Genomic DNA, 12,622 nt, shown 5'->3' with positions numbered 1-12,622 from the left:
ATAACTTCATGTGTGTAAGAACTGTGTTCTCTAGGGTTTTTGATCAGTGTTTTTTCAGAAGTGCATTGCCAACCCATTCTTCCAAGGTACATCTGGGTGGACTCAAATCTCCTCCATCTTTTGTGTTAGCAGCCTAGTGCATTAACTATTTACAACACCTAGGAACTCCTAAATTGAGATAGTGAAAAACGGATGGGAGAACAGAGATTCTTATTGAAAGAAAGACCTGCATAAAAAAGGCAAACTGTTTGGCCACTTGAATTTTAAGCAAGCTGTTTGCTTTGGAGGCATCAAGGCAAGAAAAGTCAGCCAATCGGGGAAACCCTGTTCTAGGACTGAAACTTAAAGGAGCCCATGAGTAATCTCGTATGCTCACTGGTGATCACTTGGGTCTACTTGTGAATGGACGAGGGAGAACTGCAGCAATGAAGTCATAGACTGAGTTTGACAATGTTCCACTGGCACAATTAACCTTGAGATGAAAGAGAGAAAAGGAAGGGCTGGCTAGTCTGAAGTTAAGCAAGCTGGGTGAACTCCTGAGCACATGAGCACTGATCCAGCTCCTGGAGGCTAAGGCTAAGAATGAAGTGACCAGCTAATCTGAAGTGCGGGGAGGTGGGCATGAACTCCCAAACTTAAAGTTAGTACTATTTTGACCTAGTTTGGAAGGCTAGTTGACCAGAACTTAATCAGAGGAAAATAAGGATGTTTGGTCCTGTTAACAAGTGTGAATTGCTACAAACTGACAGGCTAGACTTTTGCTTATGAATTCAGCGATGAAAAATTCTAATCGGAATGGAAGGACTTTTCATATCAAGGAACAATCTTGTTTCCTCAGTGTACTGGGTTGATGTTGTTGTTGTTGTTAAGTGCTGTCCAGTCGATTCTGACCCACAGCAACCCTGTATAGGGTTTCCAAGGAGCAACAGGGTTGAGAAATTTAGATATAGGCTATCAAAAATGGGGGTGCTATAAAAGGGTCCTGGTGTGGTGCTGTGGATTAATGTGATGAACTGCAAAGCCGGTTTGAACTGCAAGGTTAGTGGTTCAAGCTCACCAGCTACTCCTAGGAAACCCTATCTATGGTCACTATGGGTCAGAACCAACTCGACAGCACTTAACAACAACAATAAAGACATGAAAGGAGCTCTGGTATCATAGTGGTTATGAATCAGGCTGCTAACCTCAAGGTCAGCAATTTGAAAATACCAACGGTTCTGTGGGAGAAAGATGAGACTTTCTGCTCCCATAAAGATTTGCCAGCCTCAGAAACTCTATACAGAATTGCTATGAGTTAAAACCAACTCCATGGTACACTACCACCACCACCATAAATATATGAAGTGGCTGGTTTACAAATTTTCATGAGTGTGCTTAGTTTCAGAATGCTAGGGGTAAGGTAGAACCCCCACTGAATAGTTTCCCTCTTTTCTAGATGGATCTGGTGAAAGGGGATGGAGGATAATGGGGATAGGATTTTATGATTCAATTGTGAGTAATTGTTAGTAGGATTAATTGTGATTGCCACAACTGTAATTATAGAAGATGTGTAACTAAAAAGGGAGAGTAGTTAATCTTTCATTCCAGGAACAGACGATTCTAGGACCATCAAGAATGAAGAGCATGAGTGGAACATGAGATTCCTACCTAGAAAATTAGTGACAGCAGAGACGGAGGCAGAGGCAGTGGCATGGAGAGACAGAGCAGTTGCAGACTCTAGGCCTAGGAACTGAGAGAGACTGTGTGTCTGAAGGCAGGCTGGCAGAATGTGCTCTTTGGCTATTTAAATGGATATATATATTTTTTGTCTTGTAAGTGTACATCAAATATTTTTCCTTTGTTCATTTGTGAAATATAAGATGTAAATGAGAACTCATGAGGAGGAAGCAGGATAACTGTTGTTGCAGGGAGGGCATTGTAATCACTGAAATGAAACAATGTGTATAATTTGTTGAATGTGAAACTGATCGTGTCTTTAACCAATTCACAATAAAAAGTTAAAAAAAATATATTGTGATGATTGATGTTTAAGTGGTCTTTTTGGGAAGCCAGTGACAGGTAGCCTCAACTTTCCATCTTAAACTAAGAAAAACACAGCTTTATCACCACCAAAATGCAGTTTATTTGCCAATTATTTTTAGCACTTTTGATCTAACAGACTTACATAATTCTTTGCAGCTCTTTAATAAAAATAATTACATTGCTGAGAGTTGCCAGATAAAATACAACTGGAATTGATATCCAGTTCAATTTCCATTTCAATTAAAAATATTTGAAATACTTTTTTTTTAACAGTATAAATATATTGCATGTAATGTTTGGGTGTATGTATTTCAGTACAAAAGCTAAAATATGAAAACACCAAAATTTTTATACTAAAATAACATTCATTGTGTTTTGCTTCCTGAAGAGTATAAGTACATGAGGGCCTTAGAGACAAATCTGGCAAGTCTTTCTAGAAGTGAGGAGTAACAGGTTTTGTTTTTTGTTGTTTGCCTATAGGAGGAAAAGAAGATTGGCTTTGATGCATAAAGTAGAAGTCCTCCTACTCCAAAGACTGGACTTGCCACAGATACTGGCAAAGCCATTCCTAGAATGCTAACAAATTGAGGAATGGTCACAGGATAATAATTGCTATAAAAATAGCCATCATTTCATAAAATGCATACTAAGTATGGGACACTCTACTGAGAACTTTGTACACGTTATCTCTTTTACTCCTCACATGTTTTAACAGGTGAGGGAACTGAAGTTCTTGAAGTTCATTTAACTAGTTCAAGTTTGCACACCTAATAAACTGCAAAGTAAGATTCAAATCCAATCTGCCTGCCTTCAAAAATTGCAATCCTAAAATTTTGATGTCTCAGTTCTATCAACTGGTAAACATTTGGGGTGGTAGGAGGCTGGGAAGCCTGGAAATGAAGCATCATCATCCTTTTGATGCTGTCTTCTCTCCTTCTCACCCTGACAGGATCACAACCACAGCAGCCTGCATGATGGATCTGCGAAGATATCCTCTAGATGAGCAAAACTGCACCCTGGAGATTGAAAGTTGTAAGTTATTTGAAAAGGGGAATAAGAAGGAAAGGTGTTTAGATTAATCTGCTTGACAAAACTAACCACAGCCTTGAACTGAGGTAACTGATACAAGGATATTTTAAGCTACAGTATGCAGAGTTAGTGGTTCAAGCTCACGAGCTGTTCCTCAGACACCCTATACAGGGTCGCTATGGGTCGTAACTGAGTCAACAGCACTTAACAACAACAACAAATGTTGGTGATAGGTGCTATAGAGTTGGTACCAATTCATAGTGACCTTATATAAGCAGAACAAAACACTGTCCTGTCCTGCGCCAACCTTACAATTGTTGCCATGCTTAACACATTGCTGCTGGTACTGTTCCCATCATTCTTGTCGGGGGTCTTCCTCTTTTTTTGATGATCCTTCACTTTACCAAGCATGATGTCCTCTCCAGGGATTGGTCCCTCCTGATAATATGTCCTAAGTATGAGAAATGAAATCTGGCCATCATGACTTTTCCAGAGCATTCTGGTTGTAATTCTTCAAACAGATTTGTTTGTCCATGGTAATTTAATATTCTCCAACAAGCTACAATATACTGCCAATTTTTCAAAGTGATCACTGCATATTGACATTTTCTCTATGTTGGTGAATTAAGGGTCATTACAATGCAGCTATCTTTTTAATCTCTAGGGGAAATCCTCTTAGTTTAAATCAACAATCTGTGAACTCATGCTTTCTGCTTCTCAGACTTGAATTTCTCCCAAGACTTTCCAATGCCTAAGCTGTGTTAGTAAGAAAGGAAAAATATTTCAATATGAAAAGATTTTTTGAGACTGCTTTTGGTTCAATAGTCTGTCCACCTGGAGAATTGTCAATTATTCTCTTTAAGAAAAACACTATGGTGAAATATTGTGTATATGTTTCTTTCCTCATGGGAAGAAACCTGATGATAAATGGCACACTTAAAGTTTCTGCTTTAGACCCAAAACAGTGTATTTTCAGATCGACTGGGTGATTTGGGACTGGTTCTCAGTGTTTACTCTCTTAACAGTGAAAATATTGTAGTCACTTAGATTTAATCTGATTGACTATCTTTGTGTCATTATTTCTCATCCATCAACATACAGGCACTGAGCTCCTTAGTTGTGCATACCAGGTCTAAACAAATTCCTGATTTTCAGAGTCACAAAGAGGTACATTTATGTTGTTGTCAGTTTCCATAGTGTAGATTCTGACTCACGGTGACCCCATGTGTGCAGAGAAGAACTGTTCCATAGATTTTTCAAGGCTGTGGCCTTTCAGAAACAGATTGATAGGCCTGTCTTCTTCTAAGACAATTCTGGGTACATTTGAACTGCCAATCTTTTGACTGATAATTCAGAACCTAACTGTTTGCACCTCCCAAGGACTGCTATTCCAAGTGCTATCCCTTAAAATAATGAGAGACATTGACATATATGATTTAGACCATCTAAAATGTTTTCCAGATTTTAACATGAAAAAGGGAAAGATGACTGTTGAAATGAAAAATGTTTTGTTACTTATATATTTACCACTATTTAAAAAATGATTTAAAAAGAAAGATAATAGAAAATGGGAAATTGCCAAGTGTTCCTCTAGTATTGAAGAATGACCCATGGTTCCCATGTCTGATTATTAAGCAACAACATAAGCTTCTATTTCTAGTAATATAAATACAGAAATAAAGATGCTTACTTAGATAGAGCTATAGATATAGACATGGGCTATATTATTATATAATTATATACTATTTTACATAATTATATATATATTATATAAGGAAGTTGGTATATACTGAAGGATGTTATACAAAGAAGTTTTGATGGTGACTTTTAGTTTAAAAGCCAAAGACTACTGAGTTCCAATTATAGGAATGTAATACAAACCCAATCATTTCATAATGGCAATTGATACTTTATCACAAAGTCAGAACCTTAGTTAAACAAGTAAATCATTAGTTTGGGGAATTCATTGAGAGAATGTAACTCATGAGTGTTCATGAATATGGGTTACCTTTTCCCCAACTTCTCTTCCATTGACTTTGTGATTTTTGGACACTGGTATCTGCTGGGCAATATAACTGTATAACAGCCTCTTGGTGCTTTAAGATCTTACATTATTCAGGTAAAGGAGCAATAAATTTTGACAAGTCTTTGAACTGATTCTGTGGTGCAAATTGCAAATGTTGAAATTAGCATCATTAGCTCCCCAAATGCTTTTTTAAAAATCCTTTTATTATGAATTGAGTGATAGTTTACATGGGAAAACATCAGTTTTGCACTCATCCTATTGTATTTTGTTTCATTGCAATGAATATGATCCCCTCCATGCATTCAACAGTATTTGCTTCTAGTCCCTCTGGGTTTGTTTGTTGTTGTTGTTGTTGTTGTTGTTGATGATGATGATATACACAAAAACATTCAAGAATATATAATCATTTAAAATAACCCAAGGGCACATTCTACAAGCCTGCCTCCTAGATTCTGGCACACAACCTTTCTCTTTCCATGAGTCTAGAGTCCTCATCTGCTTTATCTCTCCATGTCATCACCTCTGCCTCCATATCTGGTGTCACTGCTTCTCCAGATAGGTTCCCAAATTCCACTCATACTCTTCTACCTTGATGGTCCTAGGATCCTCTGTTCCTGGACTGTAAGATTAACTATTCATCCCTTTATGTTACAAAATATCTACCTTTACAGTTGTGATAATCGCAACTAGTCATGATAACAATTACTCACTATTGAATCGTAAGAATCTTATCCCCATCTCTTTTCACCAGACCCATCTAGACTAGTTGAAAATTATTCAGTGGGGAGTCTACCTTCCCCTGCATACTCTGAAACTAAAGTCCCTCTTGAAAACTTATAAGCTAGCCATTTCATGCCTTTATTGCCGCCCCGCCCCCCAATTTTAGGCAGCCAGTGTCTAAGTTGCCTGCCCCTATCAACCCTGTGTACAGAAGGATAGGTTTGATCCTTGATGGGAAGACTTCTTCCCTCTCAGTTGGTATTTTGAGCTACTATATTGATGCCTTTGAGTTGTGGTGTTGGAGGAGAATGCTGAGGGTGCTGTGGACTGCCAAAAGAACCAATAGATCTGTTTTGGAAGAAGTGCAGCCAGAGTGCTCCTTGGAGGCCAGGATGGCTAAGCTTCGTCTCTCCTACTTTGGACATGTAGTCCGGAGGAAACAATCGTTGGAGAAGGATGTCATGCTGGGTAGGGTGGAGGGTCAGAGAAAAAGAGGAAGACCTCCAATGAGATGGATCGGCCAGGTGGCATCATTGATGACTCGGGGGTGGCAGCGGTGGTGAGGTTGGCCCAGGATCGAACATTGTTTCGTTCTGCTGTGCATGGGGTCGCTATGAGTCGGTTCCGACTTGATGGCACCTGACAACAACAACAACATATCCTTAAGTATAAGTCAAGTTCATCAAATTGTAGCAATTTACACTTGTTTTCTTTATTAAATTTCTTTATCTTCCTCTAGTCAAGTTCTGATCATCAAGCCATGGAAGCAAGGTCAAATGAGTACTATCTGCAAGTTTGGGTGTTCTTATGTGTCTCCCCTCACTTCATATCAGCTGGACACTTCACTCTCAACTCTAGCCCTCAAGGCTAGGTCTTTGTCCATGGGCTCAAGAGTCTTCAGGTCTCACCACACTTCAGACCAACCAGCCCTTCCTCTTCTCTCTCTCTTATCTCCAGGTCAATGGGAGTCTATGGAACGTGGTCAAACTCAGTCCATATCTTCATTGCTGCCTTTGCCCACTTCCAGTCAGCAGTAGACCAATATGGTTGCCAGCAAGCTTACATGCCTGCTTGTGTGTTCCCTTTGAGTTTCAGTCCTGGTGGGGGATTTGTCCTGAAGGGATTTGATTGCTTGCTTTGATGGCTCCCTGGCAAACAATTTGCTTGTTCTTGTAGTAGTCAATCAGGCTACCATTTTTGTGTTTTATTTTACCTGCTGGTTTTTCAAGAAGTATTGTCTTTTCAAGTGGGAATGTCCCACCTTAGAAGCTTCTGGATGGGAATCAGGATTCCACCTTAGGTCTTATATACTACAAAGGCTCCGCAAGAAGCCTCTTTCAATGGGCAAGTTCTAATACCACTTTTAGGTATTCCAATCAATTATAGGATGAAGATGGACTTACAAGCTTTCTATAATCATGTTTCTGGGTATTCCTTTCTATCTTTACACAGATAATTTTTTTGGAGTAGATGTTCCATACCTCCCTAATATCAAGATCATATATGAACTTCTTCCTCCCCTTTCATGAACAGCTTCTCCAATCACCCAGAACCAGATTTAAGAAGAGGGAGAGGGAGGATGAAGAATTATTCTAGTAAATAAGAGTAAGAAGAAATTAAAAGTGATTGATTGATTGTTATTGTTAAGTAACATTAGCAAGATTAAATTTATTTTAATCTATAAATGCAGGTTCCTTTTAATTTTAGAAAAATAAATGAAATTTTATCATTAAAAAAATAGATAAACCAATACAAAAAGAACTTAAAATTCAAGAATAATTATTTTAAGCAGTGAAGCAATATGTTCTAACAATATAGAGTTCAAATGAGCCTTGCTTGTTTCTACATAATCATTATTGCGCTAGTATTGATCAATGCTAAATTGTATTTTCATCATTTTTTTAATACTTCATAAAGAAATATGTGTTGCATTATTTGCTGAAACAGCTTTTTTCAATCAAGATTATAACTCAACTTTATAGTGATTACAAATGAGAGATTCTAGTGTCTGTTAGGAAATAAGAATGATAAAGTAATCTGAGCCAATCATATTTTTATGACCAACAAAGTAGAAATTTTGCCTACCTCAGAGAATTTAATAGTTTGCATGCCCTTCCAACACTATCACAAGAGTGGGGAAATATTTCCCTTGGTTGGGAACTTTGAGGCAAATTAAAGATGTTTTGTTTTTCTTCGATGTCATCTAATCAAGGTAAATTGGAAAGTCTACCAAGGCTTGTTAAATTGAAAATTTATTTGCATTTGGAACAGATTAATGGTTCCATAGCCCTGGGAGCTATGGAGTCATTAATGACATTTAGAAAATTAATGACACAGAGTTACTGGCATATAGAAAAAATAAATCAGAGAATTTAGGGTAAAGAAAATTTTGAATTTGAAATCAGTAGAACTGTCATGTTGAAGATTTGATAGCCACAAGCTTCATTAAAATATGGAAAGTGCTTGGCATAATAACAATGAAGGAGGAGTTGGTCCCTTCTAAATTCTCTGTCTGCAATAGCAATTGAGGAATAGGTCCACCCTAATCTCACACTCTCACTCTCAGCAGTTGGTGTCACAAATCATTTCAGACCTGATATTTCAGTGTTCTCACCCATCTGCTGCTAAACTTCCTTATGTCTTCACCATGATGAGTTGTTGTTATGTGCCATCCGAGTTGGTTCCAACTCATAGAGACCATATGCTCAACAGAATGAAGCATGGCTCGGTCCTGTGTCATCCTCTATGGCTGCTATGCTTGAGTCCATTTCTATTTTCCCTTTAGAGATCTTCCTCTTTTTCACGCATCCTCCACTTTACCAAACATGGTGTCCTTCTCCAGGAACTGGTCTCTCCTGAGAGTGCGTCTGAAGTATGAGAGACAAAGTCTTGCCATCTGGCTTTTCAGGAACATTCTGATTGTACTTCTAATACAGACTTGTTGGGATATTCTTCTCCAAAAACACAAGGAGATAGCTCTCTGTGTTTCAGAGAAAGAGGTGTTTCTAGCATTTTCATAGGTTAAGCCTTTCCCTGTCTTCCGAATTCTAAATTCTTCTTCCTCCTTTTGGAATTGGTTATCTCAAGATCACACATACATCTATCCCTAGTATCTCTGACCCTCAGTCCCACTCACCCTCTCTTTTTTGATAGCCTAAAAAAAAATGGCAGAAGTTTCCTCTCATCTTAAAACATCACCACGGCATGCATACATCACCATTATGCTTTGTCCTAATATCTCTACTTTCCTTTTCTCCAAACTACTTGAAAGAATGGTCTTAATCTATTGTCTATTGCTTCAAATTTCTCTCAACACACAGATCTGGCTAATCATCTTCTATCTCCACTGAAGCTGTTTTTAGAAAGGTCACATACTGTCTTAGTTATCTATTGTTGTTGTTGTTAGGTTGCGTTGAGTTGGTTCTGACCCATAGTGACCATATGTCCAACAGAATGAAACACTGTCCAATCCTGCGTCATCCTCATAGTTGCTGCTAAACTTGATCCCATTTTTGCTGGAACTAATCCATCCCATTGGGGGTCTTCCTCTTTTTTGATGGCTCTCCACTTTACCAAACATGATGTCCTTTTCTAAGAACTGGACCCTCCTGGTAATATGCTTGAGGAATGAGAGATTAAGTCTGGTCATCTTGGCTTCTAAGGAACATTATGGTTGCACTTCTTCAAACACAGATTTGTTTAGTCTTCTGGAAGTCCATGATACCTTTAATGTTCTCCTCCAATACCATAGCTCTAATGCAACAATTCTTCTGTTATCTTCTTTATTCACTGTCCAACATTCATATGCATATGAAGCTATTTAAAATACCATGGTTTGATTTAAGTATACTTTGGTCCTTAAACTGACATCTTTGTTCTTGAACACTTTGAAGAGTCTTATGCATCAGTTTTGCCTAATGCGATACATCCTTTGATTTCTTGACTGCTGCTTCCATGAGTTGACTGTGGATCCAAGTAAAATGAAGTGCTTAACAACTTCAGACTTTTCAACATTTGCCATGATGTTATTAATTGATACAATGACGAGTATTTTTACTTTCTTTAAAATGAGGTGCAACCCATACCAAAGGCTACAGTTTCTGATCTTCATCAGTAAGTATTTTAAGTCCTCTTTGCTTTCAGCTAGCAAGCTTTATCATCTTTATATCACAGATTGTTAATTAATCTTACTCCAATACTGATGCCATGTTCTTCATATAATCCAGCTTTTCAGATTACTTGCTCAGTGTACAGATTGAATAAGTATGGTGAAAGAATACAACCCTAGCACAAACACTTCCTGATTCTAAACCATTCAGTTTAAATAGCTTGCTTGTTCTGCTTGAATGACTGCCACTTGGTCTATGTACAGGTTCCTCATGAGCACAATTAAGTGTTCCAGAATACTCATTCTCTGCAATGTTGCCCATAGTTTGTGGTGATCCACAGTGTCGAAAGACTTTATATAGTCAATAAAGAAAGCACAGGTATACATCTTTCTGGTATTCTCTGCCTTCAACCAAGATCCATCTGACATCAACAATTATTTTGCTCAGTACACATCCTAGTTGGAATCCAGCTTGAACATCTGACATTTCCTTATCAATGTACTTGTACTGTTACAGCTGTTTTTGAATTATCTTTAACAAAATCTTACTGGCATATGGTATTAATGATATTTTTCCAATGATTTCTGCATTGTATTGGGTCATCTCTCTTTGGAATGGACACAAATATGGATCTCTTCCAATCATATGGCCAAGTAGCTCATTTCCAGATTTCTTGGCACAGATGAGTGAGTGCCTCCAGAACAGTATCAATTTGTTGAAAGATTTCAATTTGTTTTCCATCAATTCCAAAAGCCTTGCTCTTGATCAATGCTTCAGAGCTCCTAGGACTTCTTCCTTCAGTAACATTATTTCTTGATCACATGCTAACTCTTGAAACAGTTGAACATCGGCCATTGTTTTTGGCTGTTTTTTTGTTTTTTTGTTTTTGATGCAGTAACTCTGTGGATTCCTTCCATCTTCTTTTGATACTTTCTGACTCATTCAATATTTTTCACAGAAAATCCTTCAGTTATTTCATGTCCAAGCTGGAAGTTTTCCCTAAGTTCTTTCAGCTTCAGTAATGATGAACATGTTCTTCCCATTTAGTTTTCTAACTCCAGACCTTGGCACATTTCATGATAATGTTTTATCTTGTTTTAAGTTTTAGACTCTTTTCTGACATTTTGGTCTTTTTCTTCTTCTTTGTATTCCTAACTGCCCTTTGCTTTATAACTCTATGATTTTTTTTTCAGTTTTACTGTGAATCATGTGATAGTTTACATGGGAGAACATTAGCTTTACATTCATCTTATCGTATATTGTTTCATTGCCATGGTTACAATCCCCACCATGCATCATTAACCAACCAAAGGGTATATATAACCTGCAAGCCTGCCCCTTGTTCGTCAGCACACAGCCCCTCTCCCTCTCTGGGTCAAGATTCCCCAGCTGCTCCATCTTTCCACATCATCATTACAGACTCCATCTCTGGCATCATTGTTTTCCTGGATAGGGTCCCGCACTCTGCTCATCTCCCTTGATAGTCCCAGGAATCTCCGCTCCTGGACTGCAAAGTCAACTACTCCCCTTCTTTTGCTACAAAACATTTACCTTTACATTTCCAACCCTCACAATCAGTCCTGATAGCAATTATTCAATATTGTGCCACATGAGTGCTATCCCCATCTCCTTTCATCAGCCCGCCCAGACAGATTCGATACTACTCAGTGGAGATTCTACCTTCCTGCACACCCTCTGTAAGCTTGTAAGCCAGTCACTTCTTGCCTTTGTAGCCCCCCGCCCCCAATTTTGGGTAGCCAATGTCCAAGTCGCCCATCCCTGTCTGCCCTGTGTATCGAGGGGAGAGGAAATGATCCTCCCTGTAAAGATTTGTTCCCTCTTTTGAGCTACTGCATCCATAGGTGTAGGTCAAGTTTACCAATTGTATCAGATGACTCTTTTTTTCCTTTTCTTTTTCTTCTAGTGGAGTTCTGATCATCCAGCCATTGAAGCCAGGTCAAGTGGGTATTGTCTGCAAGTGTGGGTGCTCTTGTGCATATACCATCTCTTCTTTTCAGCTGGACACTTCACTCCCCACTCTAGTCTTCTCTTGCTATGTCACTGACTCTGGGCCCAGGAGTCCCGAGGACTTGCCATACTGTTGGCCAACCAGGTCTCCACCCAGGTTCACAGGAGTCCATTGAACCTGGAAGGACTTAGCTCACAGCTTCATTGCTGTTTTTCCCTCACTTCCCCTTATCAGAGACCAACATGGTCACCAATCAGAGTGCATGTCTGTCCGTGTATTCCCATTGAGTCTTAGCCTTGGAAGGGGGTTTGCCCAGTGGGAACCCGACCACTTGCCTTGATGTCTCCTGGACGAGCAACTTGCTTGTTCTTTTAATAATCAGTCAGACTGCTGTTATTGTTTTGTATTTTTCCTGTTGGCCTTTCTTTCAAGAAGTATCTTCTGTTCTTCTAGCAGCTCCAGGCTGATCTGCTTGTCCTTTCAAGAGGAAATTTCCCACCTCAGAAGATTCTGGATGCATTTCAGGATTCCACCTATGCTCTTATGCAATGCAGAGGCTCTGCAGAGAGCCTCTTTCACTGAGCAAGTTGTAGTCCCATTTTAGGTATTCCAATCAGTTATACCTAAATGGGACTAGATATTCCAATCAGTTATAAAGAAGCTTGGTAGCATAGTGGTTATGAATCAGGTTGTGAGCCACAAGGTCAGAAGTTTGAAACTACCAGCTGTTCTGCGGGAGAAAGATGA

General features: G+C 38.8%; 1 protein-coding gene across 4 annotated transcripts in view; it reads left to right on the top strand.

Moving 5' to 3' along the window:
- Positions 1–12,622, top strand: part of GABRB1 (gamma-aminobutyric acid (GABA) A receptor, beta 1) — a 790,923-nt gene that overhangs the window by 592,910 nt on the left and 185,391 nt on the right. For all 4 annotated transcript variants that reach the window (XM_006872679.1, XM_006872681.1, XM_006872680.1 and 1 more), the window contains one exon: positions 2,972–3,054. In XM_006872679.1, coding sequence (XP_006872741.1) covers positions 2,972–3,054 — 83 coding nt within the window. The remainder of the gene's footprint in view (positions 1–2,971; positions 3,055–12,622) is intronic.

This window comes from Chrysochloris asiatica, unplaced genomic scaffold (assembly GCF_000296735.1).
Source record: "Chrysochloris asiatica unplaced genomic scaffold, ChrAsi1.0 scaffold00209, whole genome shotgun sequence".
In the NCBI taxonomy this organism is placed as follows: Eukaryota; Metazoa; Chordata; class Mammalia; order Afrosoricida; family Chrysochloridae; genus Chrysochloris; species Chrysochloris asiatica.
This window is presented reverse-complemented; position numbering and strand designations above follow the sequence as displayed.